Below are 25,095 nucleotides of genomic sequence, written 5' to 3' on the forward strand. Positions count from 1 at the left end.
TTGTATGCCTTTGATACACAGTCCATGTTTCACGGGCATATAGGAGGGTAATGAGTACCACAGCGCTGTAGAACTTCAGCTTTGTTACTGGGCTGATACCTTGACGTTCCCATACGGTGGAGTGCAGTCTATCGAAAACAGAACTTGCCTTTGCTATTCTGCAGTTAACTTCTGTATCTATAGTCACTGCTCGGGAGAGGGGGCTGCCAAGATAAGTGAACTGGTTCACTGCCTGTAGTTTCTACCCTTTGATTGTGATTATGGGTTCTGAGTATGGTGCATGAGGAGCAGGCTGGTGCATGACTTCAGTCTTTTTAATGTTGATAGTCCAAAGTTGTCACAAGCCATGGAAAATTTGTCCATACTGACTTGCATCTCTGGCTCTGAGCCAGTATACAGGGCGCAGTCATTGACAAAGAGGAAGTCTGTCAGAACAGTCTCCTTCATTTTGGTAATAGCTTGAAGACTCCTCAGATTGAAGAGCTTCCCATCCACTCTGTACATGAGGCTGATTCCAGCAACACTGATCTGGAAGGCATCATTCAGTATGGCAGTAAACATCATGCTAAACAGTGTGAGTACGAGCACACAGACCTGTTTGATACCATTGGTGACGGAATGCCTTAGAGGATTCTCCGCTGTCCAGTACTCTGGCCATCATGCCATCATGGAACTGGCATACCATCTGAATGAATTTGGGGGGGCAGCCGAACTTTGACATGATCCTCCACAGGCCTTGTCGGCTGACAGCGTTGAAGGCTTTTGCAAGGTCAACAAAGGTGTAGAGCTTGCGATTCTATTCCTGACATTTTGGAGGGAAATTTGAAGAGAAATCCACAGAAGATTGATTGGATGAGGTTGAGTTGTAATTAGGAAGGCAAAAGCAATGTTAGCATTCATTTTGAGAAGACTAGAATACAAAAGCAGGAATGTACTGCTGAGGCTTTATAGGTCTCTGGTCATACCACATTTGGAATATTGTGAGCAATTTTGGGCCCCATATCTAAGGACGGACCTTGGAGAGGGTCCTGAGGAAGTTCATTCGAATGTTCACGGGAATGAAAAGCTTGACATATAAGGAGCATTTCAGGAATCTGGGTCTGCATTCGATGGCATTTAGAGGGATGAGGGAGGATCTCACTGAAACTTACAGAATACAGAAAGGCCTGAATAGACCGGATGTGGGGAAGATGTTTCCATTAGTATGTGAGACTAGAATCCAAAGGCACCACCTCAGAGTAAAGGAACGATCCTTTAGAACCAAGATAAGGAGGAATTTCTTCATTCAGAGGGTGGCGAATCTATGGAACCCATTGCCACAGAAGGCTGTGAAGACCAGATCATTGAGTTTATTTAAGACAGAGATGGATAAGTTCTTGATAGGTAAGGGGATCAAAGGTTACAGGAAAAAAGACGGCAGAATGGGGTTGAGAAACCTAGCCACGATGGAATGGCAGAGCTGACTTGATGGGCTGAATGGCCTATTTCTGTTCCTATATCTTATGGTCTTATGGATGACATCTACCATTTGGTTTCAGAGTGGGGTGTTGACCACAGTTAACCTGTTGGGTTATAGGGACTGTGTGTTCCCTGACAGTATTATAGTATAAGATATATTTTGTACCTGTGTTATCCTTAAAATCTGTGTACATTTGTGAAAGTAAGTGGAAGTGAAGGAGCGTTATGTTATAATCAAGCTTTTCATATTTAATAAATGTATTTCTTGTATTGTTAAAAGCTGAATGGCAAACCTGTGACTCTGTTCATCCACCATTTCTAAAAAAAGATAAGTTATGGACTTTTGAGCCAGGGTTTCATTCTAGGACCTTCCTGATCAGTATAACATCAACTGGCATCAGTGTGGTTTGTGGTATTTGTCTCAAGAAAAACACAATTCTCTCTTGAAACTTTTTGCTTTAAACCCCACTCATTTCTGGAATTGCAATTTGCTCCCGTTGTAGTTGCTTCATGAGTTTCGAATCCAAAATATTTTGTGGGAAACTTTACTTTTTACACAAAACTCCCAAATCTTCTGAGAGGAATTGTTGAGGCTGTGAGAGGGCAAGGTTTAGCCAACGCTTACTTGAACATAAGAACATAAGAAATAGAAGCAGGAGTAGGCCATCTTGCCCTTCGAGCCTGCCCCGCCACTCAATAAGATCATGGCTGATCCGAAGTGGATCAGTTCCACTCACCCGCCTGCTCCTCATAACCCTTAATTCCCTTATCGATCAGAAATCTATCTACCCGTGACTTAAACATATTCAATGAGGTAACCTCCACCACTTCAATGGGGCAGAGAATTCCAGAGATTCACCACCCCCTGAGAGAAGTTCTTCTTTAACTCTGTTCTAAACTGCACCCCCAACCCCCTTATTTTGAGGCTATGCCCTCTAGTTCTGGTTTCCTTTCTAAGTGGAAAGAATCTCTCTACCTCTACCCTATCTAGCCTTCATTATCTTATATGTCTCCATAAGATCCCCCCCTCAGCCTTCTAAACTCCAATGAATACAGGCCCAATCTACTCAATCTCTCCTCATAAGCTAACCCCCTCATCTCTGGTATCAGCCTGGTGAACATTCTCTGTACTCCCTCCAAGACCAATATATCCCTTCGCAAGTAAACTTGCTCAAGAGATAACCCTTTTCACCCTTTCAGAAATTACCTTTTATTTGTTCCCCAGCGCCTCTCCATCAATTCCATTGCCTCTTCTCTCCAGCCTCCCCTCCACTTTCTTACACCCCTTGCACTTTCTCCTCCCACACCTCTTCTCCATTTCACCCTTCTTACTCACCTATTGGCAACTCCTCTCCTTCCCTCCAATCTCTCAATACCTGCCCCTCATGCCTGGGTCTAATTAACTGAAATTCTAATCCTGCTCAACCTGCATAAAGCAGTTTTTTTAATGCAAAATAATCCTGTGCACTCAACTAACTACATAACAAAAATGATGTCTTTGTCAAAAATGCTGTCTTAATTTCAAAATGCATTGAAAAGTCCTGTGTCAAGGTCTGGCTGTTGTAAAGGCTATTTTAAAAGTACAAACATTTACTTAAAGCACCTGTTACACCTGAAAATGAAGTTCTGTTTTGCATGCATAACACTAAGTTATCTATCATGGCAATTTTAGCTCCAAACCTATTAATTGAACTGTACCGGAATATGCTTGCCTTTAGTAGTCTTATGATTGAAAAATTAATGCATGGTAAGCTCTATTGATTCATTAAAATAATCTAAATGCAATCTGAATAAGACCACAACATAGCTTTTCAAGTCATCTTTGAGCACAGCCAAAGTATTCATACATTCTGAGAAAGGGGCACACTTCCACTGTCCAACTTTAAACTCTGTCTTCCAGTCCCATGTATATCCACTTTCTGACCAGAGAAATTCTTTCTCTCTTAGCCCCTGCAACATACCGCACTAAAGGAAAATTTTCTGGTTGGACTTTTCAGTACTTCACTGTATAGGTCTCATTCCAACCCACTGTGCTGTCAGCTGATTTTTCACAGCCATCCTCACTTAGCATATGTAACACAATTGCCAGTAAAATTTTGATTTTGTATCAGATATTTCCTTTTGCATATGAGGACCTACAAATGATGACTAAATGGTGGCAATGAGGGGAAAAGCAGGTAGGGTGTCATTTGCAAGACTCCCTCATCCTTTACATGTATTACCTCTGACAAATAAATTTTAATATATATAATAAAGCCTGCTTATTATTATCCCCAACTATTCACTTGAAGGTTACACTTGGTCTTGGTTTTCCATGTGTAATGCCGCAAGAGATTTAGTAATGTATAAGATGCCATGTATACTTTGTAGTAAATTACAAAAATTTAAACAAATGTTTATCCACAGAAATTACATATTAATAACTGCATTTTAGACTCAATAACCATTTTTCAATTGGTGTCCCTCACTTCTGAGATGATTAAGCAGTTCTCCCCACCTTCATTTCTCTCCTGTCTGTTGCACTGAAACCTCGTCTTTAGTACCTTTTTTTTGTGACCTAGAAATACGAAGTGGTACAATTCATCAGCTAGAGCTATGCACTTACTATGTACCTTATATCAGGCAATAGAATTTACATTGTAATTCAGGAAGTAAACTATTCAGGGTATATTCAGTTGACCATGTAACCTTTAAAATGTAAGGTTTTTAATGTCTATGCACACTTCCTGTCAATGTTTTACTATTATAAATACTTTAGTCTGCATTTATAATGGAAACTGACTATGTAAATTTGTCACACCATAATTACACCTCCCACCAGTGCCAGTGCTTCAGTATCACTACTGGTGGCAGGGTGCAATTACAGTTTGACAAATTTCTACAGCCAGTTTCTATTATAAATGTGGAAGTAGTTTAAATTTATTCATCAGTGTCAAAAGTAGGCTTACATTAACATTGCAATGAAGTTACTGTGAAAATCCCCTAGTCGCCACACTCCAGCACCTGTTTGGGTATACTGAGGGAGAATTTAGCATGGCTAATGCACCTAACCAGCACGTCTTTCAGGGAGGAAACCGGAGTACCCAGAGTAAACCCACACAGACATGGGGATAACATACAGACTCCACATAGGTAGTAACCCAACCTGGGAATTGAACCCAGGTCCCTGGTGCTGTGAGGCAGCAGTGCTAACCACTGTACCAGAAGTAGGAATTTAGGATAGAAATATATATAAGTGGGGACTGAATTAAAAGTGTGTGTCCTTGTCCAATTATCCCCATCTATTTGCTTGAAGACTACATTTGATCTTGACTTTCAAGTGCAATGCCAGAAAATTGATTTTTTATTATTAGTTATGGGATGTGGGCATCGTTGGCTAGGCCAGCATTTATTGTGCATCCTTAATTGTGCGTGAGAAAAACCTTCTTGAACTGCTGGGGCATCGTTGGCTAGGCCAGCATTTATTGTGCATCCTTAATTGCGCGTGAGAAAAACCTTCTTGAACTGCTGGTGTCCATGTGTTGTAGATATATCCACAGTGCTGTTAGGAAGAGAGTTCCAGAATTTTCACTAATGACAGTGAAGTTCCAAGTCAGGGTGGTAATCCAGGCTGAAGGTTGTTGATGAAAAAGCTTAAGATGTTTGGCCTTAGACACTATCCTGAGGAACTCCTGCAGTGATGTCCCAAGAGTGAGATGATTGATCTCCAACAAGCTTTGTGTCAAATATGACTCCAACCAGCTGAGTGTTTGTCCTGATTCCCTTTCACGTCAACTTTGCTCGGTGCCTTGATGCCACACGGATCCAATGCTGCCTTGAAATCAAAGGCAGTAGTCAAACTTCACCGCTTGAGGTCAGCTCCTTGTCCATATTTGGCCTGAGGTGGTAATGAGGCCAGAAGCTGCAGCCTGATGGAACCCAAACTGAGCACGAGTGAGCAGGTTATTGCTAATTGCTGCTTGATAGCACCATCAATGACTCCTTCCAGCACTTTGCTGATTATTGAGAATATAGTACTAGGGCATTAATTTGGGGAGAATATTTTGAATATCGAATAGCACAAATATTTTGTAGTAAATTGCAAGTCTTTCAACAAATGTTTGGTACATGGAAATGACGTGCAAAACATATTAATTGCATTTTGCACTTACTAATGATATAAACTCCATCATCCAATGAAAACAGGGCAACTATACCACATGAATCCGTGGCATTATGACATTCCTATATGACATAAATTCATCATTTTGAAAAATTACTCATCTTAAAGTTGCGCTAAGAATTACAGACGATGACTAAATAAATGGTAGCAGTAAAGGAGGAAGCAGGTAGGATGTCATTTTCAATACTCTCAACCTCTACGTATATTAGCTCTGACAAAGTTTTGCTGTGCATGATAAAATCTGCCTATCTATTAATTTCATAACTCTGCACTTTGGACTTGATGCCCACTTTACGGCGTTCACAAGTGGAAACCTGCGCAGCTCATTATACGGGTTTATTTCCAACTTCTTACACTGCAGGAATCAGTGTTGAGCGGGCAGGAAGAAAGGTATTCAACATTTAAAAATGGGGGAAAACACAGAAGTGCCATCGTGCCAAAGTGTTACAATAATTTCCGTCGGAATGATATACAAACGCACCATATAAAATGCAAACTTTATTTTTGGAGCTGCACATGAATAAAATACTTTCTCCTAAAGATCCAGATTTGGGCTCCTACCCAACAGAATATCAACGATGCGAAGGAACCCGCTTCCGCAAACATTAAATATTTCGAACTAATAAGTGATTAACATCATTAACAACATATCCAGAGGAAACGCTTCCTCTGGATATGTCTCTTATCCGCTTGATAACATAGTTTGGGATCATCTCCCACTTAATTCTGGACGCTTGCGCACCAACTAGCAAAGAAACGGAAAATGCTGGAAAATTTCAGCAGGTCTGACAGCATCTGTGGCGAGAGACTAGAGCCAACGTTTGGCTATATAGATGACCCCTTGAGATTTTCGAGCATTTTCCGTTTGTTTCCACACACCAGCAGCATCCCCGGTATTTGCTTTCAGCCACAGACGGGATTCGGCCTCAGGACGGTTAAACTGCGCGCAGCACCACGGAACTCTGGACCGTTAACAACGTTAGGTGCGCGCTGTGATCCGGTAGCTGGAGCATGCGCGGTTGGCAATCAGGCCGCTGGAGCAACCCCGGTTGTTGAAGGTGAAGGTACTGCGGGCCGCGGGGAAAGTGAGGGTGGGCAGCTGAGCGCTGGGGCTTGCGGTGGACATGGACCATTTGCTTTTCGGTTCCACTGCTTGTCTTTCAGCTTCTTTGATTGACTGGCTGAAAGAGTGTGTTGTATTAATTTGGGCCTTAATCAGGCTTCTCAATGAAACAACCCGTGAGTGAAACCAAAGTGGTGTCGTGAGAGTCAAGAATGCAGACGGAAGAGCGCACATTTTCATACTGCACTCATTTTTATACTACTAGTTTATTCACCTGACAGCTGAAATTATTGAAAGTAAAGGCGAGGAGTGATTGCTCTGGGATAGTTGCGGGAGTTGGATCCTCTGCAGTAACTGATGTAAAACTAAGTGATGTGTTTTGAGTTGGCATTGTCAGTGGACACAAGCTGCCTCTCCCACACCTGGGCAAATGTTAGTCGTTCACCAAACTGTTCCTGGGTCCCCACAACATTCACCCACTCTGACCATCGAGGTTAATGTTCGTTCTCACAAGTTCGCTGGCAAAAGTCAGTGAAAGTGAAAATAAGAACTTGACTTCTTGCGGAATGTGTGCTGTTGGGCTTCCTCCTGATGCAGTCGAACTTTGGTTGACAGGACGGATGCTGCTTTCTGTAAACTAGCAAATGGGTTTGAATCCTCTACAGTCAGGGAGTTAATTCCACTTTGTTATAATTTCACCCAAACACTTGTTACCATCAGCTATTAAGGACCACTTAAAAACATAAATTAACAATCTTCAGTGACGCATGTTCTAAATAAACAGGATAAATGTAAATCTATTTTGTTTAAAGTGCTTGTGTATTATGGTTCAGGTGATGGGAAATGGATATAAGTATACCAGTCTCACATATGCGAGAAGAACTGACTTCCACGTTCATTGGATCATACAGTGCAGAAGGAGGCCATTCAGATCATTGAGCATGCCTTCATCCCTTTCACCCCAAGAGCTATGTTTAATTTCTTCTTGATATCAAACAACATTTTGGCTTCAACTATTTTCTGTGATAGTGAATTCCACACATTCACCACTCTGAGTGAAGCAATTTCTCCTCACCTCCGTCTTAAGGTGTATCACTTATCATCAGACTATGACCCCTAGTTCTGGACTCCCCCACCATCGGGAATGTTCTTTCTGAATTTATACAGTGTAACCCTGTTAGAATGTTATAGGCTTTAATGAGATTCCTTCTCATTCTTCTGAACTTCAATGAAGACAATCCTAACTGACTTAGTCTCTCCTCATGTGACCTGCATCCCAAAATTCAACCTAATAAACTTTCACTGTAGTCCCCCATAACAAGACATTCTTCCTCACGTAAGGATACCAAAGTGGCACATGATAGTGGCCTCACCAATGCCCTATACAATTGCAGTAAAACATCTTTATTCCTGTACTCAAATCCCCTCACTATGAAGGCCAACATTCCTCTTTTTTACTGCCTGTTGTAACTACGTGCTTACTTTCAGCAACTGATGCACAAGGACGCCAAGATTTACTGCGCATTCATCTCTCTCAATTTACACCCATTCAAATAATAATTTGTCTTCCTGTTATTGCTACCAAAGTGGATAATCTCACATTTATTCACATTATACTGCATCTGCCATGTATATGGCCATACACTCAGCCTGTCCAAATTACGCTGAAGCATCTCTGTATCCTTCTCACAGTTCATTCTCCCACCTTTGTATTATCTGCACATTTGGAGATAATACATTTAGTTTCCTTTTGTACAAAGTATGTTGAGCTTAATTGTGTTTATTGACCTAGTCACAGATATCTAATGAGAGTAATGCAATTGTTGTGGTGTACGTGGACTTCCAAAAGATTTTTGTTTAAGTGCCTTGGAATAGGTTGCCAGCAAAGTTGGAAGAAATGGAATAAAAGGGACTAGGACAGTATGGCTACCAAAACTACTGAGTGACAGGAAACAGTGACTAGTTTTTTTTGGACTGGAGGAAGTTATTCTGTGGGATTTCCTGGAATAGAGTGCTAAGACCACTCCTCTTAATATATATTAATAACGTAGACTTGAGTGCACAGGCAAAATTTCAAAATCTTCAGATTACAGAAAACTTAGAAATGTTTGACTTCTGGTGAGCAATGTAGACGGAATATACATGGTGCTTCTGACAATATTTTTTCAAATTGCTTTTCACTGTGCTGATATATTTGTTATTTGTTACCACAAAAACTAACCTCAACTCTCAGGTACCAAGTTCATCCAAATATGCCTAGGAATAGGGCGGTACAGTGGAACTATTGTTAGCACTGCTGCCTCACAGTACCAGGTACCTGGGTTTGATTCTGACTTCAGGTGACTGTGTGGAGTTTGCATGTTCTCCCCAAGTCTGTGTGGGTTTCCTCCGAGTATTCCAGTTTCCTTCCACAGTCTAAAGATGTTCAGTTTAGATGGATTGGCCATGATAAATTGTCCCTTAGCATCCAAAGATGTGTAGGTTACGTGTATTAGCCGTATAAATGCATGGGGTTACAGGGACAGGGTGGAGCCTGGGTAGGATGCTCTTTCAACAACTTGCAGACTCGTTGGGCCAAATGGTCTCTTCCTCCAGCGTATTGCTGTGTTTATCCACTGTTTTCTGTTTTATTTGAGATAGCCTCAGTGTTCTGTTAATATTTATCTCTCCTCGGTATCATAAAAAACATGTTATCTGGTCATTATAACATTGCTGTTTGTGAGAGCTACTTTCTGCAAATTGGTTGCCATGCTTCCAACGTTACACTGTTGTCTACACTTCGAAAATACTTCATTGGCTGTCATCATCAGTTAACCCTCAATTCGAGGATGACATATACATAGGATCATGAGTTTCTGCCATGGGTCTTAATGAGACTTAACAGGCTGCTTCTCAACCTGTATACCTTTGGACAGATGTAGCAGGAAACCCCTTAGGATCTGTAGTGCAGGATTCTCTTCCTTTTCTTTCCTCCTCTGCTGCAGCTTAGCTTCATCATTAAGCTATTGGGGCTCAAAACGTGATACAGCTTGATGGACAAGTTGTTGTCATTCTTAATAGTTGGTAGCAGGTCTTTCCAGTCATTGAGGTCAATGCCACCATGCTTCAAGGAGAGTTTGAGTGCCTTTGAAGCATCTTCTTTGCCCTTTGTTACATCATTGGCCATTTGATATCTGAGAGAACAATACTTAGCAGGGGAGATGGTTTTCAGCCATCTGGGCACCGTGTCCATTCCATTGAAGTTGATTTTGTGGGAGTGGTGTATGGGGTGCTAAACAAGCAGGCTGTTTTGTCCTGGATGATGTTGAGTTTCCTGAGTGTTTTATTAATTCAAGGGAAATGGGCTGTGCTGACTTGGGCAGCATTCATTGCCCACTCCTAACTACTGTTGAGAAGGCTTGGGATTTTGAATCTGCATTTATCCAAACAAGAAAAGTGTATTTCATCACACTCCTGACTTGTGTCTTGTATTTCTGATTTCACTTTTATTCACCATGTCATGGAGAGAGGCAAACTGAACTTTTTTATCCTTTCGCTGTCAGTCCGTAAGCTGATGTGGACAAGCTTTGGGGAGCCAGAGAGTGGGGTATTCTCTGCAAAATTTCTATCCTCGGATCTGCTTTTATAGCCACAATATTAGTATGACTTATCTGGTTCATTTGATAGCACTGGATTCAGGATATTAGAAAAGTCATATGGAATCGAAACATTAACTCTGTTTCTCTTACCACGGATGCTGCCAGACCTGAGTTTATTCAGCATTTTTTTTTTAGTTTTTTATTATTAGTAATGCCATTGAATGCCAAGGGAAGATGGTTGGATTCTCTCTTGTTGGGGGATGGTCAATGCCTGGCACTGATGTAGCATGAATGTAACTTGCTTCTTATCAGCTCAAGCCTCAATGTTGTCCAGGTCTTGCTGCATATAGATATGGACTGCTTCAGTATCTGAGGAGTCAGAAATGGTGCTGAACATTTTGCAATCATCAGTAAGCATCTCCGCTTCTGACCTTATGATGGAAGGAATGCCATTGATGAAGCAGATGGAGATGGTTGGACCTTGGACAGGGTTAAGATAGATCATTCACATAGTTCTCCTGGCCGAAGACAGTTGCAAATGCTTCGGCCTTCTCTTTTGCACTGATGTTTTCAGGCTGAATAGGCTTTTCTCATCTAAGTATTACTGATTTTACTTCTACTCACCATGTCATGGAAAGAGGCAAACTGAACTTCTTTATCCTCTCACTGTCAGTCTATAAGCAGATATGTTAATTGTTTTAAAACAAGGTATAGTTTGTCAAATCCTCAGTCTGTGTGATCTGATTTTATAAATAACTCACAGCAAACTCTCTTTATGATTAACTCAAGTTTAGCTTATTTACAAAAGGAAACACTGGGGATAATTTTGCGTGCGCAAATTCATATACAGTAAGGGGGGGTAGAAAAGAGCAAGTTTCACAACTATCGTTAATAATAGTAGACAAATCTCAGAAATGCATTGGATAAAAGCAAATTACTGCGGATGCTGGAATATGAAACCAAATGAAAAAATGCTGGAAAATCTCAGCAGGTTTGGCAGCATCTGTAAGGAGAGAAAAGAGCTGAAGTTTTGAATACGTTATAGTTCACGTGATTTCCTGAATTTAGAAACTCAAAATCCAGAGGAGGATTCCTTCGTGGGGAGGTTCCAACTTTGGTGGCTTCCTGGCTGAGGACAGGGGAATTTCACAGTAACTTCATTGCAGTGTTAATGTAAGCCGTTTTTATGACTAATGAATTAACTTTAACTTTACTAAGGACAGCAGCAAAAAAAATCCTTGAAAATGAAGGTGGTGCAGCACAATGAGATTGACATTCAGAGACTTGTTCTGCTTGACAGTTGGTGGCCATTGGACTTCCGGATGAACAGGCTTCAAGGAGCTGAGATTTGTTGCTCGCTGCTTGGTCAGCCATGAGCCTTGCTGTTGTTCTTTTCAAGTTGAAGGGAAATTAGCAGGCTGCCTTTTTCTCAGTTCTCAACTAAATATAGAGATTTTTTTGTGGCCTCTTTCCTCCACAATGATTTCAGAAGGAGGGACCATAGAATCTATTGGGTGTCTTTTTTATGATTGTGTTCTGAAAAAGCTACCATCCATATTGACAACCCTGTTTCAAGGTAGCCAGTCTTGCTAGACCCTGTGAACTCTGCAAGAGGAGTAAGCTTATAAAAATCCAGATTGGATCCATTTCCTTCAGTGGTTCCTTTTCGAAATGGACCTTTACAGTTCCAGGTGTGATATGGGACTGTTAACACCGCTGCAGGAATAATGTCTGCCTGTCCCCAGGTTTGTGATTATAATGTGATCTAATAATGGGGTGTGATGTTCCACAAAGGTGAGTGGAACTCCTTTGTCCTTATAACAGCTGTTGGAGATTTTCAGAACAGATGACTAGATTTGAGTCATGTGAGTAGTAGTCATTCTTTGGTTCAATAAAAGTCCATTTTAAAACAAGCAAAAAAGAATAAAGTTTGATGTACACAGTTTGTGATTTCTTCCATCTCTTGTTGACATGTCAGTCATTCATTATATGTATTTAAAATATTTGACACTTTTTTCCAACTGATATCACACATTCTAACAAATGTTCTAGCTGTGTTCAGTTAGCAGCACTCTCGCCTCTGAGTCACAAGGTTCTGGCTTCCCATTCCAGGGCTGGAGCATAAAAATCAAGGCTTAATCCACTGTAGTATTCAGGAAGCATTGTACTGTCAGAGGTGCTGTTTTTCCAATGAGATATTATACTGATTTCCCATCTGCCTGCTTGTAATAGATCCCATGGCCTTTCCTTTCTCCCCTCTCTTCCATTATTTTTCCCCTGCTTTATTTTCCTATTTTTTGCTTTTAAAAAGCTTATTCTGGTACTTTCTGCTGAAAACTACTTCAGATATTTTGGCTTCTGGCTATACATTGGCTCCTAAAACCAATTTTTATTTCAGTGAATTGAGAAGTCTGATCATTCTGACCAGTCATGATGTGGAGATGCCGGCGTTGCACTTGGGTAAACACAGTAAGAAGTCTCTCAACATCAGGTTAAAGTCCAACAGGGTTATTTGGTAGCAAATGCCACTAGCTTTCGGAGCTTTGCCCCTTCATCAGGTGAGTGGGAAGTTCTGATCACAAACTGGACATATAAAGGTCTTTATATGTGCCTTTATATGACCTGTTTGTGATCAGAACTCCCCACTCACCTGACAAAGGGGAAAGCCCCAAAAGATAGTGGTGTTTGCTACCAAGTAAACCTGTTAGACTTTAACCTGATGTTGTGAGACTTCTTAATCATTGATCTGGTCAGAATGCAGTAAGTACATTTAAAGTAGCCAGGATTTGCTATTTACCAAAGAAAAATCTTACCTGTCATAGCTTTCAAATTGGATAAACATAGAACATTACAGCGCAGAACAGGCCCTTCGGCCCATGATGTTGTGCCGACCAATTAAAAAAGCAATGACCCTCTAACCTATGGATTTTATAGAATTGTTTGAATGTTGTTGTTCCTTTAATAATTCTTGTGAGTTTTCTACACAGTTGAACCATGGCAGACACCAGTTCATCTCCATTGAAGCACTTTGTACAGGCTAAAAAGAAGATTAACTCAATCTTTGATCAGCTGTTGGAATATGTTAATGAAGGGGCAAGCTTTATTAAAGGTGGGATATCAAATACCGGTAATTTAGTAGACGTTAAACAATAGTGTCAATGCAATATAGAAAATAAAAGATGATGAGCCACATACCTTAGGTACAATAACCTCCAACTATTTTGTTTGTAACACTTTGAGTTGCCTATTCAGCAGCAGAGAATAATAAATATACTTTGTTTACATCACGTATGTCTTCCAGTATCTTTGTGACCACCACCACAAACCCCACTTGCATTCACCAAGTCCGTTCCTCCCCTGTCATTGTTTCAGGCTGAACTAAATTGTTCTGAACCTCGGCATCCTATTTGGCTGACTTGGTCCTCCAATCAGTAAAGCTGTCTATTTGTATCTTTGTAATATTGTTCATATCTCCCTCAGCCTATTTGCCCTGCAACCCTCATCTATGATTTTGTTGCCATCAGACTCAACTATTCCAATGAACTCCAGCCAGCCTCCCACTTTTTACTTTCTGTAAAATTAACTTCTTCCAGAAGTCGTTGGTCCAAATTCTAACTTGCGCATCATTTCTGTACCCTGATCTACATTGGTTCTTGGCCTGTCAACATCCCGAATTTAAAAATCTCATCGTTGTGTTTAAATTATGTATGACATCACTCCTTCCTATCTTTACAATATCTTCCAACCCTACAATCATCAAAAAGCTCAATTTTTCCAATTATTGTCTCTTGTGCATCACTGATATCCCTCATTCAACCATTGGTGGTCCTGTTTTCTGCTGTTTCTCTCTGTCAATTTCTTCAACTCCCTCTCTTTTGAGATACTTTTTAAAATCTATCTCTTTGACCTTGTTCTTAGTCACCTATCCTAATATCTTCTTTGGTTTGCACTCAATTTTAGTTGGATAGCACTCTTGTGAAGAACCGTGAGGCATTTTATTACAGTTAAAGATGATTTATAAATACAAGTTCTTTTTTGTTAAATGTTTCTATGATTTTAATCTTAGAATCCCATCAAAATGCGGGATTGGAGAAAATAGCAACCGAGCAGCAGTTGGAAGAAATTGAAATGTTTGCAACTAAAGTGGCTGGAATTGGTGAGGTGCTGGCAAGAAGACACATGAAAGTGGCCTTTTTTGGGAGGTGAGATGCGAGATATATCATGGATAATTAACAGATTAATTGCTACCTACAAAGAGGAGAGTCATATTTTCTGGTTGAACAAATATGCACCTCCAAGGTGCATCAGATTGTTCTTTATAATTGTGGACTCTTGTCAAAAGTGTAGGATGGTACCAAATTTCAGAAAAGTAGGTGCGTAATGTAGATCGATTAAGAATTAGTAATTAGCTTCTGACTTGCTTGGGTTTCTACAGCTTTTAAGTGTGTAGGAGGAAGAAAGGCTTTCAAAAATGTTGAGTTTCATTGTTTTTAGCCAATGGAAATAATTAATCAGAATGGAGGTATGGTAATAATCTTTATTTCAACACTGAGAATGGGGGAAGATCACCCAAGGTTTGAAGCTCAGAAGGAACAGAAAAAGAGTTATGACATTGCGAAATATTTAAGGGTGAAGATTAGGAAATGTACCTGGAATCTATCAAAAAGCAAATTTGTTTCTAATATCTTGCTCAAGAGTGTAAGAGGTGGGAGAAGAATTTCTTCAGATGCAAGAACGATAGCGAAATAGTTATTGGTCTTACCACATGAACACCAGCTTTGAAGAACTGAAAGCAACAATATTTACAGTAATTTCCACACTGAAATGCCTCAAGAAAATCCAAATGGGAAATAGAAAGATAGAATCATTGCTTTGTTGATCCTGAACCCAAAAAGCCAGGCAGATTGTTATATTTATGACAGAATTTGTAGTGGTAACTTGAACTTCTTTTAGTTGGAGCCATTGATCCTACTTTCTGAAAATAGTTTTGAATTCCCCAGTCACCATTTCCCTTCGCCTAACACCATTCTAATACTGTTATCCTGAAATGAATAAGTTGTTGATCTTTGAGGTCCTTTCTTTTATTTAGATGGTAGGAGTTTTCTGGGTTACTGATTTTGAAAGAAATCCATTTTCAGAAGTTTCCACTTTGATTTTGTCACAGAACAAGCAATGGAAAGAGTACTGTAATCAATGCCATGCTATGGGACAAGGTACTGCCCAGTGGCATTGGACACACAACCAACTGCTTCCTCAGCGTTGAAGGAACAGATGGAGACAAAGCCTATTTGATGACTGAAGACTCTGAGGAAAAGAAGAATGTAAAAGTAAGGATCCATTTGTGTAGATTTGTTGTAAATATGTGGTGCTGGAAATGTGGCTGTTGAGGTTGTTTGAAATTAAGCCATATCTTGTTGAAAATTGAATTTTCAAATAGTGTTTTTTTAAGAGGAAGCCATGTGAATACGCTATTGACATAGTAGTTTCCTCTTATTTACTAATTCTGCAATTCAACATATCCGTCTATTGCTGAAAAAGGAGACACGTCAAAGCTTTGACAAAAATAAAGTTTTGACATGTACCTTTTTTCAGCAATACCCAAGCGCTGTATTTCCAGACAAGAATTATATCCATCTATGTTTTTGCAAGTGCAAAATGGTTGTTTGGGTGCAGTATTGGTATTTGCCAGGTATTCCCCAAACCATCCCACTCTGTGGAATGTAGCTGTGTGGTTGCTACCTTCACCTGATATGTCAACTGTATTTGACTATTTCCAAACCTGCTACTGGCTTCTGCCTGACTCCAAGTTTGAGCCTCTGGTCTCGTGCAACTTTTACCCATCTGTATCCCAGCAGTCTTTGGATTGTCGGTCCTGCCTAATACCTATGCTTATCTAACTGAGTGCATATTGACAAATGTCCTATTGTAAAACCTAGGCATTTAAACAAAAAAAGAGGGATAGAAATTGAAAATTAAACAAAAAGGCATTGATAAATATGCATGAATGCTGAGGTGCAACAAATGCGATGAGGAAAAGGAGTCGCAAAAGAAAAATAGAGACTAGTAATGTGCCTAAGCCATAAGGAGAAAGAAATGTGCAAACTAAAGAGCAACACAAAGAATTGTAATGGAATAATGAGATAATTACAGCAAGAGGAGGGGATCTTTTTGGTTAATAAAGGCACAAGAGATCAAGTACAACATTTTGCGTTTTCATGCACTTTACGTTTAAAATTAATACAGGAAATCAGATATGTAAAGGGCAAATGGATTATCAGCCAGGAAGGGAGAGGTTAGGAAGAATGACTGAAACCTTGTTTTAAGAAAAGGACTTTGAAAAGGTTTTTAATTGAGAAGGGGTTTAGTCGTTGAATAATTCCAGGGCTTAGGACCAAGGGATGGAAGCTACATCACCAGTTGAAAAGCAAAGGAAGGAGGTATATACAAATGACTACAGTCCAAGAAGTAGTACGTTTGCAAGGGGGTAAGGTAAAGATAAGGATTGCAAACTGACTGTAAGGGGGAAAAACAGACAGTATAGGTCAGCAATGGCAAGGATAATGGACAGGTGGACTTAATGTGGGATGGAATGCGTGCATCAGAGTTTTTGGCAACTTGACATTTGCTAAGACTGGAAAGCCAGCAGGTGAATGTCAGTAGGTTTCAGTAGCACAAAAAAAAGAAATATTTGCATAAATTTCATGACCACTGGACCTCTTTTGAAATATAGTCACTGTTTTATGCAACCAATTTGCACACTGCAGGCTCCCTCAAACAGAAATGTTATAATGATTAGATAATCTGGTTTTGTGGCATTAATTGAGGGATAATTAGTGGCCAGGACACTGGGGATAACTTCCCTGCTCTTATTCAAAATAGTGCCATGAGATCTTTTATGACCACCTGTGGGGGGCAGATGGGATGCCGTTTTATTGTCTCATCCAAAAGACAGGACCTCGAACGGTGTAACAATCATTCAGTACTTTGTTGGAGTGTCAGCCTTGATTTTTGCACCCAAGTTCTGGGGTGGGACTTGAACTCAAAGTCTCTTGACTCAGGAAAGTGTAATACTAACTGAACAATTGCTGACATACAAAAGTGTAAAATAGGGATGGAAGTGGATAGTTTTGTGAAGTTGGAAACAAGCATCTTGGCAATGGAAAGCATTTGGTGTTTTTAGCTGAATTCCAGGATGAACAGGGCACTAAGGTTACAAACATATTGAGACAGTGATTAGGGTGGCGTATGGAATCTGTGGTAAGGGCAGTCAGTCTTTGTTACCCTGATATCTGCCAACCTTAACATTGCCAACCTTCAATCATCCTTGATTTCAACTCTATCATGATTTAGTTCCCTTTTGGTACAGATTTATTTTCAGCCTGTTGTGCAGCTCCCTCCATCCGCCACAACTTGATGTTTCTCCCTCAGACAGTCGTGCCTTGACCTCCCTGGCCTGCTTTCTTCAACTGACAAAGGAACAGCGTGTTCTGAAAGCTTGTGGCGTTTACTGTCAAATAAACCTGTTGGACTTTAACCTGGTGTTGTGAGACTTCTTACTGTGTTTACTCCAGTCCAATGCCGGCATCTCCATATCATGACTGCTTTCTTCCAGACAGTAAGGCTTTGACCTTCCTAAACAGCATGACACTGAGCTCATTACAACAGCTTAGCCTACTCTCTGTTAGCCCAACAATGATCGCCATGCAAGAAAAGTAGCTTTTATTCATTCCAAATCCACCAGGAAGACTACCTCACCTGCTGAATGCCATCTTTAGCCAGTCATGAATTTGAATGCATGTTTTTTTTTCTCATTTGCCGCTCAGTTAATCGCAAAGGTACAATTTGGCAACAATCTGTTTCAACGAGTATGCGTGACAGCTGATGCATTAAAAATAGGTTCATACCACTTGCTGTTGGGAATCACGATCCCTTTAATCTGTGCCAATTTACATCCCAGCTTTCTCCTGCCATTGAGATGTTGACATTTCACTGCACATTTCAGTGCCCCTGCTTGCCTCATGGCTTGCTCCCCGGAGCTCCATTAGACTCCTCCTGATGTAAGGGTTTCTGGATTCTTACAACCAGTTAGATTAAAGTCTGCACTTCTATGACTTGAATGAGGAAAAAAATGAAAATTGTACCTTTGAGAATGGCAGGGATAAGGGACTGTTCATTTTTCTGGTATCAAGGGCATTGAAACAATGACAAAGACAATTAATAATGTGACCGTGACATAGGATCTTGAAAGGAAGGTTGTAAGGGCATTAGGATCTTAAAAGGGAGGCTGTGAGGGACTTCAGGCAATCTCCCCATGAATATATGGTGAGAACAATCATTGGTGGAGGGTAAGGTACATGGGTGTTGAAGAAGATGAAAAATTAGTCAGAGAAAGAACTATGGGAGATTACAATCATGGGTGGGGAGAAGACTTGATGATGAGGTGGCCTCAGTTATAGTTAGGAGAGTTAATATGAGAAGGAAATTTAAGTGGATAATAAATTTGGAAGTGAAGATGGAGGTTGAAGTCACCAATGATCAAGAATGATTTGACACGAGCTAAAGGCGAATACCTCGAGAGGAGTTGGCATGCAACTTTGGGAGGCCTTAAATTACAGGTGGAATCCAGAGTTATATATGTGCATTTGTATATATCATCTAGATTTTCCTTCTCCTTTCCAACTCTTTAAGAAATGCAGTGGGTTATGAACATGTTAGCTAGTTTTAATAACAGAGGAGAATATCTAGGTATTTGCATTCTCCTGTGGAGGTGCTTTAAATATCTTTGAAATGTTAATAATGCAATCTGAAAGTTGAAATCTTTTCAACATTTATTGAAAATGCTATGGTGCACCGTGTAATAATGTATGCTTCTGTGTTTTTAGACAGTGAACCAACTGGCGCATGCTCTGCATCAGAATGAATACTTAGATGCGGGTTGCCTAGTCCGTGTCTTTTGGCCAAAATCAAAATGTGCTCTTCTTCGAGATGATGTGGTGTTAATGGACAGGTCTGATGTAATACAAAATGATTTTAACTTGATGTTTTTATAAATAAATTAACAGTATTGACTTTGGTGCAACTTTTTTTTGTTGCAGCTGGATAGAAGCAAAAAACTTTCATGTTATTTGAAAAATTCAAGCAGTGTTAGACATATGTTTCATTGTGTCAATTGTGTTTATTTGTAAAAATTACTAAATTGGCTTTCCAAAATGTTCATGTTACTTTTGATCCATGTTTAACGGATGTTTCTTTCCATAGTCCTGGTACTGATGTCACCACAGAGCTGGATAGCTGGATAGACAAATTTTGTCTGGATGCTGATGTCTTTGTGTTGGTAGCAAATTCAGAATCAACACTTATGCAAACTGTAAGTGTGTATATTTTTTAAAGGTAAAGTTGGTCCTTTCTAATTATTTCACCACATCTTCCTTCCCAATTTATAGAATCATAGATTCCTACAGTGCAGAAGGAGGCCATTCAGCCCATAAAGTCTGCACCAACCACAATCCTACCCAGGCCGTATCCCCATAATCCCATGCATTTAACCATAGCTAGTCCTCCTGGCACTAAGGGGCAATTTAGTGTGAGCAACCCACCTAACCCGCACATGTTTGGACTGTGGGAGGAAATAGGAGCGCATGGAGGAAACACACGCAGATGCGGGAAGAACGTGCAAACTCCACAATGACGCAAGTCAGAAATTGGTCCCTGGCACTGTGAGGCTGCAGTGCTAACCACTGTGTCACCGTGCCATCCAATTGCCACTTTCATGTAACAATCTGAATAAAACTTATTTAACATTTGTTGCAAATTGCAGTATATGGTAGCTGTGTGTTAGCTATTTTTATTATTCATTTATGGAAGTGACTAGGCCCACATTTATTGCCCTTGAAAAGGTGGTGGTGGCTTTTTTAAACCGCTACAGCCCATGTGGTGTAGATATATCCACAGTACTGTTAGTGAGGCACTTCCAGGATTTTGATGCAGTGACAGTGAAGGAATGGTGATATATTTCCAAGTAAGGATGGTGAGTGACTTGAAAAGGAACGTCCAGGTGGTAGTGTTCCCTGGTATCTGCTGCCTTGTTCTTCTAGATGGTAGTGGTTGTGGGCGTATGAGTAAAGCTCCAGGTTATAAACTGGATACGATAAACGTAGAATTTGTGTACCAAACTGATTTGGTATTGATTTAACCTTAACCTTATACTGCCTTATTCATGGGGGATTTTTAAAATATTTATTCATGGCCTGAAGATGGCGCTGATAAGGCCATCATTTATTACCCATCCCTAATTGCCCTTGGAAAGATTGTGGTGAGCTGTCTTCATTGTTCAGCCTAAATGGTGTAGGTACATCCTCAATGCTTTCAGTAGTGGTTGATCCAACTGAGTGGCTTTTGAGGCCATTTCAAAGAGAATTTAAAGAGTCAACCACATTGCTTGGGAACTGAAATCACATTTAGGTGAACCAGGAAAGGATGGCAGATTTCCTATGTTGAAGGACCACCTGGGTTGTTGTAACAATCCAGTAGTTTCGTGACCACTATTAATGAGCCTGGCATTTCATTCCAGATTTTTATTAATTAATTAAATTTAAATTCCCCAATTGCCATGATTGGTTTTGAATTCATCCCTCTGGAGCACTGGTCAATGGCCGGAATTTTCTAACCTTGCCTACGGCTGGGATTTTCCAGTCCCACTGCAGTGAATGAACTTTTGACTGAGTGCCATATTCTCTGCTCTCACTGGCAGAAGTGGCAGGGCAAATGAAATTGGAGAACCCTAGTCTAGGTCTTCTGAATACTGGTCCAATTACATTACCACTACGTCACTGTCCCCCTTCTGGACACTCATTTAAATAATTCAGATATTCACAGGTATAAAAGAATGTCAGTTTATTTTTTAGCAGAGAACAGCTTAACAGTGAACCTATTATGTGAGCTTGTTTGCAAAAATGGATTCTGAAATTGTAATGGAAATATATAATATATATATTATACATATAAAATATAATGTATCTCTTTCAGGAAAAACAGTTTTTTCATAAGGTTAATGAGCGACTTTCTAAACCTAATATTTTTATCCTCAATAATCGTTGGGATGCTTCTGCTTCTGAGCCAGAATACATGGATGAAGTAAGTTGCACTGTAATTGTAGCTTTTTTTTTTCAGAGCTGAAAAATGATTGGGTCTAAAAGTGACACATCACTAGTTTAATTAGTCCTTTACTTACTGAATAGTTTATAAAATGTAATGACTTAGATCTCACATTGTATAAGCGTAAGCATATGTTCACTGCTATGATATTCCTGTTGATCATGCCTGTAATATAAATCCATATCACCTTTACAATTCAGGTACGTCAGCAACATACAGACCGTTGCATTAGTTTCCTAGTGGATGAGCTTGGAGTAGTAGATTATGCACAAGCTGAGAATCGCATATTTTTTGTTTCTGCCAAGGAGGCAGTTAATGCCAGAATTCACAAAGCACAAGGAATGCCAGAAGGTGGTAAGTGTTGTGGTGTTCTTGATTGCATAAATATTAGAGGTGCTTTGCATGTAAGTAAAACTTAGATATTACTTTACTTCTCTATCTTTCCTTCCCTTTATCTTAAAGGCAAGGTCCTGAGATATGTTTTTTCTAACTTCTATGACATTGGTTTTAAAACTGGGGCCCGTGGAGATTAACAGACCATCACTGATCTCTCATCATAATTCTCATCATTTACCATCTCTGACGAAGGGTCACCTAGACTCGGAACGTTGGCTCTGTTCTTTCCCCACAGATGCCATTGGACCTGCTGAGATTTTCCAGCGTTTTCCATTTTTGTTATGTTTCTACGTTTGGCTTGCTGTCATTTTTATTACTGTACAGCTACAAATGTTTTCTGCAGTGGTGACACTGTCTTCCTTTTGAATGGTTAACTCTGAATTTTGAAAGTGTAGGAAGATGCATACAGGAAAGTGGCAGTTTTTGCAGAAGCATCCTTTGGTATGTGTCATGGAGAAACCTACATGGAAAAGTTTGAAAAAAGTGTTTGTGGTTTAATCAACCTAAAATCTATTTGTATAGATATTTATAAATTTTAATATATTCTCCTTGTGATCAGAAAGTGATCTAAGATATTTTTCCACATACCAAAGGTGTTGCTGTTTGTTGTACTATGTTTAAATAGCTTTCATTGATAGCATATCTCAGTCTCTTTTCAGGAAGTTTCTTTGCTTGACAGGTTAATGCAATCAGAGTTGGTAGATCATTCTTGAAACAACCTGATATAATACAGGGTAGCTACTTGAATACTTACTTGTTTTTGATTTATTTTAATGCTTTCCCATATATTTATGATGTACTTAAAAGCTACTTCATGTTGTTTTTGCTTTATGATTTACAGGTGGTGCACTAGCAGATGGATTCCAGGCTAGGCTTTTTGAATTTCAGAATTTTGAGCGGCAATTTGAGGTACATGACCAATGGGCTTCTTTTATTCATGTCCCATAGAGTTGATTTTTTTTTTGATGCAGCATCTTCTGGTTTGGTTCCTAAAATGAAATAGAGAAATTTATAGCCCAGCAAGAAAATATTTCTCCATGCTGAATTTCTATTTGGCTATATGACTGCAGAAGATTTTCAATAAACACATATGCATTGATTTAGTAAAATTACAGCCCTTCAATTCGAGCTTTAGCTGTGCTTGGTTCATAAAGAAAGCATTGCATCCTCAAAAAGTTTACAATTAAGACTTTTAGTAGAATGAATATTGTATCCTTATTGAGACATCAATGAAAATGACAAACTGATTTTTTTTTAGCATTCTAGGTATAGTTTGACTTTGAACAGAGGTAACAAAAAAAGAGTTGTCTTTTGTAATGTAAGCAGTTTAATTCCTACCTGTGTACTAATGAGCATCAAGTTCTTTTCACCCTTCACTTCTATGTTCACTGACCTACATTGATTCTCAGTAAGCAATGTCTTAATTTAAACAAAAAACTCATCCTTGTTTTCAAATGCATCCTTTACTTTGCTGCTGCCTGACTCTGTAATCTCCTCTCACCCCACAACTCAGATATTTATGTTTTCCCTAATTCTGATCTCTTGAGCATCCCTAATTTCAATTACTCTACTTGTAGTTGTGGCTTGGCTCTAAATTCTGAGCCTCCATATAAGGAAGAAGAGGAGAGTTTCAAATGATCCTTTTTGGATGAAGGCGTAGAGAAATTGGGCGTTGATGTTGCAGAGGTAATGTGTTAAGAGCCTAGAAACTGTTTAAAAAGATGGAGGAGGAAAGGTCACGGAGGTCATAAAAGAATGAGTCTAATAGGAAAATCCTGTTTGTGGATCTTGGAGGGAGGAAGAAGTTAGGTGTTCAGGTTAGGAACTATGAGGCAGAGAGCCGTGGAAGGAAGATCTCCAGAAGAGAGAAGGTCGGTGGTAGTCTTGTAAATTATAATTTAATGTTCATTGGTGGGGGCATGGCCCATGGAGCAATGGGAGTGTCAGAGAACTGACATTTTGCCTCTGATAGGTAGAGGTCAGTGTGTCAAATAATAGCACCACTGATCTTGTCTGTAGTTTTGATGAGAAGGTTAGGATTGGACCTAAAAGATTGGAATGCTATAAGTTCACACGCAAACATGAGTGAGTGAGGGGTGCAAATTTTATTGAACGCTGATTCTCCAACTATCAATATGGTTGCACCTGTACCGACCTCTGTTAATACTGGATGTCCATTTAATCTTTCGGTTATCTTAATTGGGTCTGATTTGGACATTGCTACGCAATCTAATTGTTCCATGCCAGACATAGATGGACTTTCCAGGGTGTGCAGTCTCTTGGACATGTCATTTTCCTAAATCTAGGTCTTGAAGGCTTGCTTTGCTGTCTGACTCCTACATACTGGCAACAATTACAATGTTTTGCTGGGTTGGATTCTGAAGGGATTATTGACTGGTCAAAGTTTGGCTTTGCTTTAGGACTGTATTGTGAGCAGATCCGGATGCTTCCTCAGGAAGCCTATGTAATTGCCTATGCTCAAGTGGTGGTCCCAAACTCAGTCGAACTGGCATGGGTGTCCACTTCCATCAGGACAGTTTGCAACTCATATGTTCTTATGTTCCACTTGCAGCATTTTCCAACGATAAGGCTAGCTGTAGTGTCTGTTTGCAGTCCAGTTGGGCTTCAGCCAACAAGTGTTTTTGATAGCTACATTATTTATCCCTCAGACCAAACTGTCTCTAAGCATCTCATTAAACATCAACCCAAATTCACATGCTTCCACCAATCATCTCAACCTTGTTAGGAAACCTGTAATACATTTCCTGGTCTCCTGGAATGCCAAGTAAAACCAGTACATTTTCTGGATCAGAGGTGGCTTAGGATCATAATATTCCCTCACTTGAAGGAATCATTCTGCTGATTCCTTCAAGGTTTTGGTATCTGGTACCTCTGGGAAAGTTAAGCTGCGAGTAATGGCAAATACTAACAGTTTTTGAGCATAATGCTGTTAGCCTGAAAAACACATGTTTTCTACATCTTGGTCCTGATCAGGGTCAAAAGAATCTAGTTTCCCAAACAGAGGCATAATACCTAAAATGGCTTACCCCAAGCGAAGCTGCCTATTAGTGAACAAGTTCCTTAAAGTTGTTGTTTTTCCTCATCGCCATCAAAATAACTCCTTTGGAGGCTGGTGTTCCTTCACCAGATTTCCTTTATTTACAAACTTATCTCCAGTCCTAAGAGTGCTTCAAGTACAAAGTCCAAGAAGTGAGAAAATGGGTAAAATTTCCCCACATCGTTCCCCAGTTAAAAAGAAAATTATTGTGGAAGGTGGAGATCTG

General features: G+C 39.8%; 1 protein-coding gene across 3 annotated transcripts in view; it reads left to right on the forward strand.

Annotated features, from left to right (window-relative positions):
- The first annotated feature begins 5,677 nt into the window (after positions 1 to 5,677).
- Positions 5,678 to 25,095, forward strand: part of LOC145340983 (mitofusin-1-like) — a 59,149-nt gene continuing 39,731 nt past the window's right edge. Inside the window, exons 1-9 of one of the 3 annotated variants that reach the window (XM_080185625.1) lie at positions 5,678 to 5,786; positions 13,249 to 13,370; positions 14,328 to 14,463; positions 15,426 to 15,588; positions 19,144 to 19,268; positions 19,520 to 19,628; positions 21,287 to 21,394; positions 21,616 to 21,769; positions 22,653 to 22,720. In XM_080185625.1, the coding sequence (XP_080041751.1) occupies positions 13,256 to 13,370; positions 14,328 to 14,463; positions 15,426 to 15,588; positions 19,144 to 19,268; positions 19,520 to 19,628; positions 21,287 to 21,394; positions 21,616 to 21,769; positions 22,653 to 22,720 (978 nt within the window). In that variant the 5' untranslated portion in view covers positions 5,678 to 5,786; positions 13,249 to 13,255. Of the gene's footprint in view, positions 5,787 to 6,589; positions 6,685 to 13,248; positions 13,371 to 14,327; positions 14,464 to 15,425; positions 15,589 to 19,143; positions 19,269 to 19,519; positions 19,629 to 21,286; positions 21,395 to 21,615; positions 21,770 to 22,652; positions 22,721 to 25,095 lie in introns of those variants that run through there. The other 2 variants (XM_080185624.1, XM_080185623.1) reach the window with 2 other exon arrangements.

Source organism: Carcharhinus amblyrhynchos, chromosome 3 (genome assembly GCF_965287045.1).
Source record: "Carcharhinus amblyrhynchos chromosome 3, sCarAmb.v2.hapA, whole genome shotgun sequence".
Taxonomy (NCBI): Eukaryota; Metazoa; Chordata; class Chondrichthyes; order Carcharhiniformes; family Carcharhinidae; genus Carcharhinus; species Carcharhinus amblyrhynchos.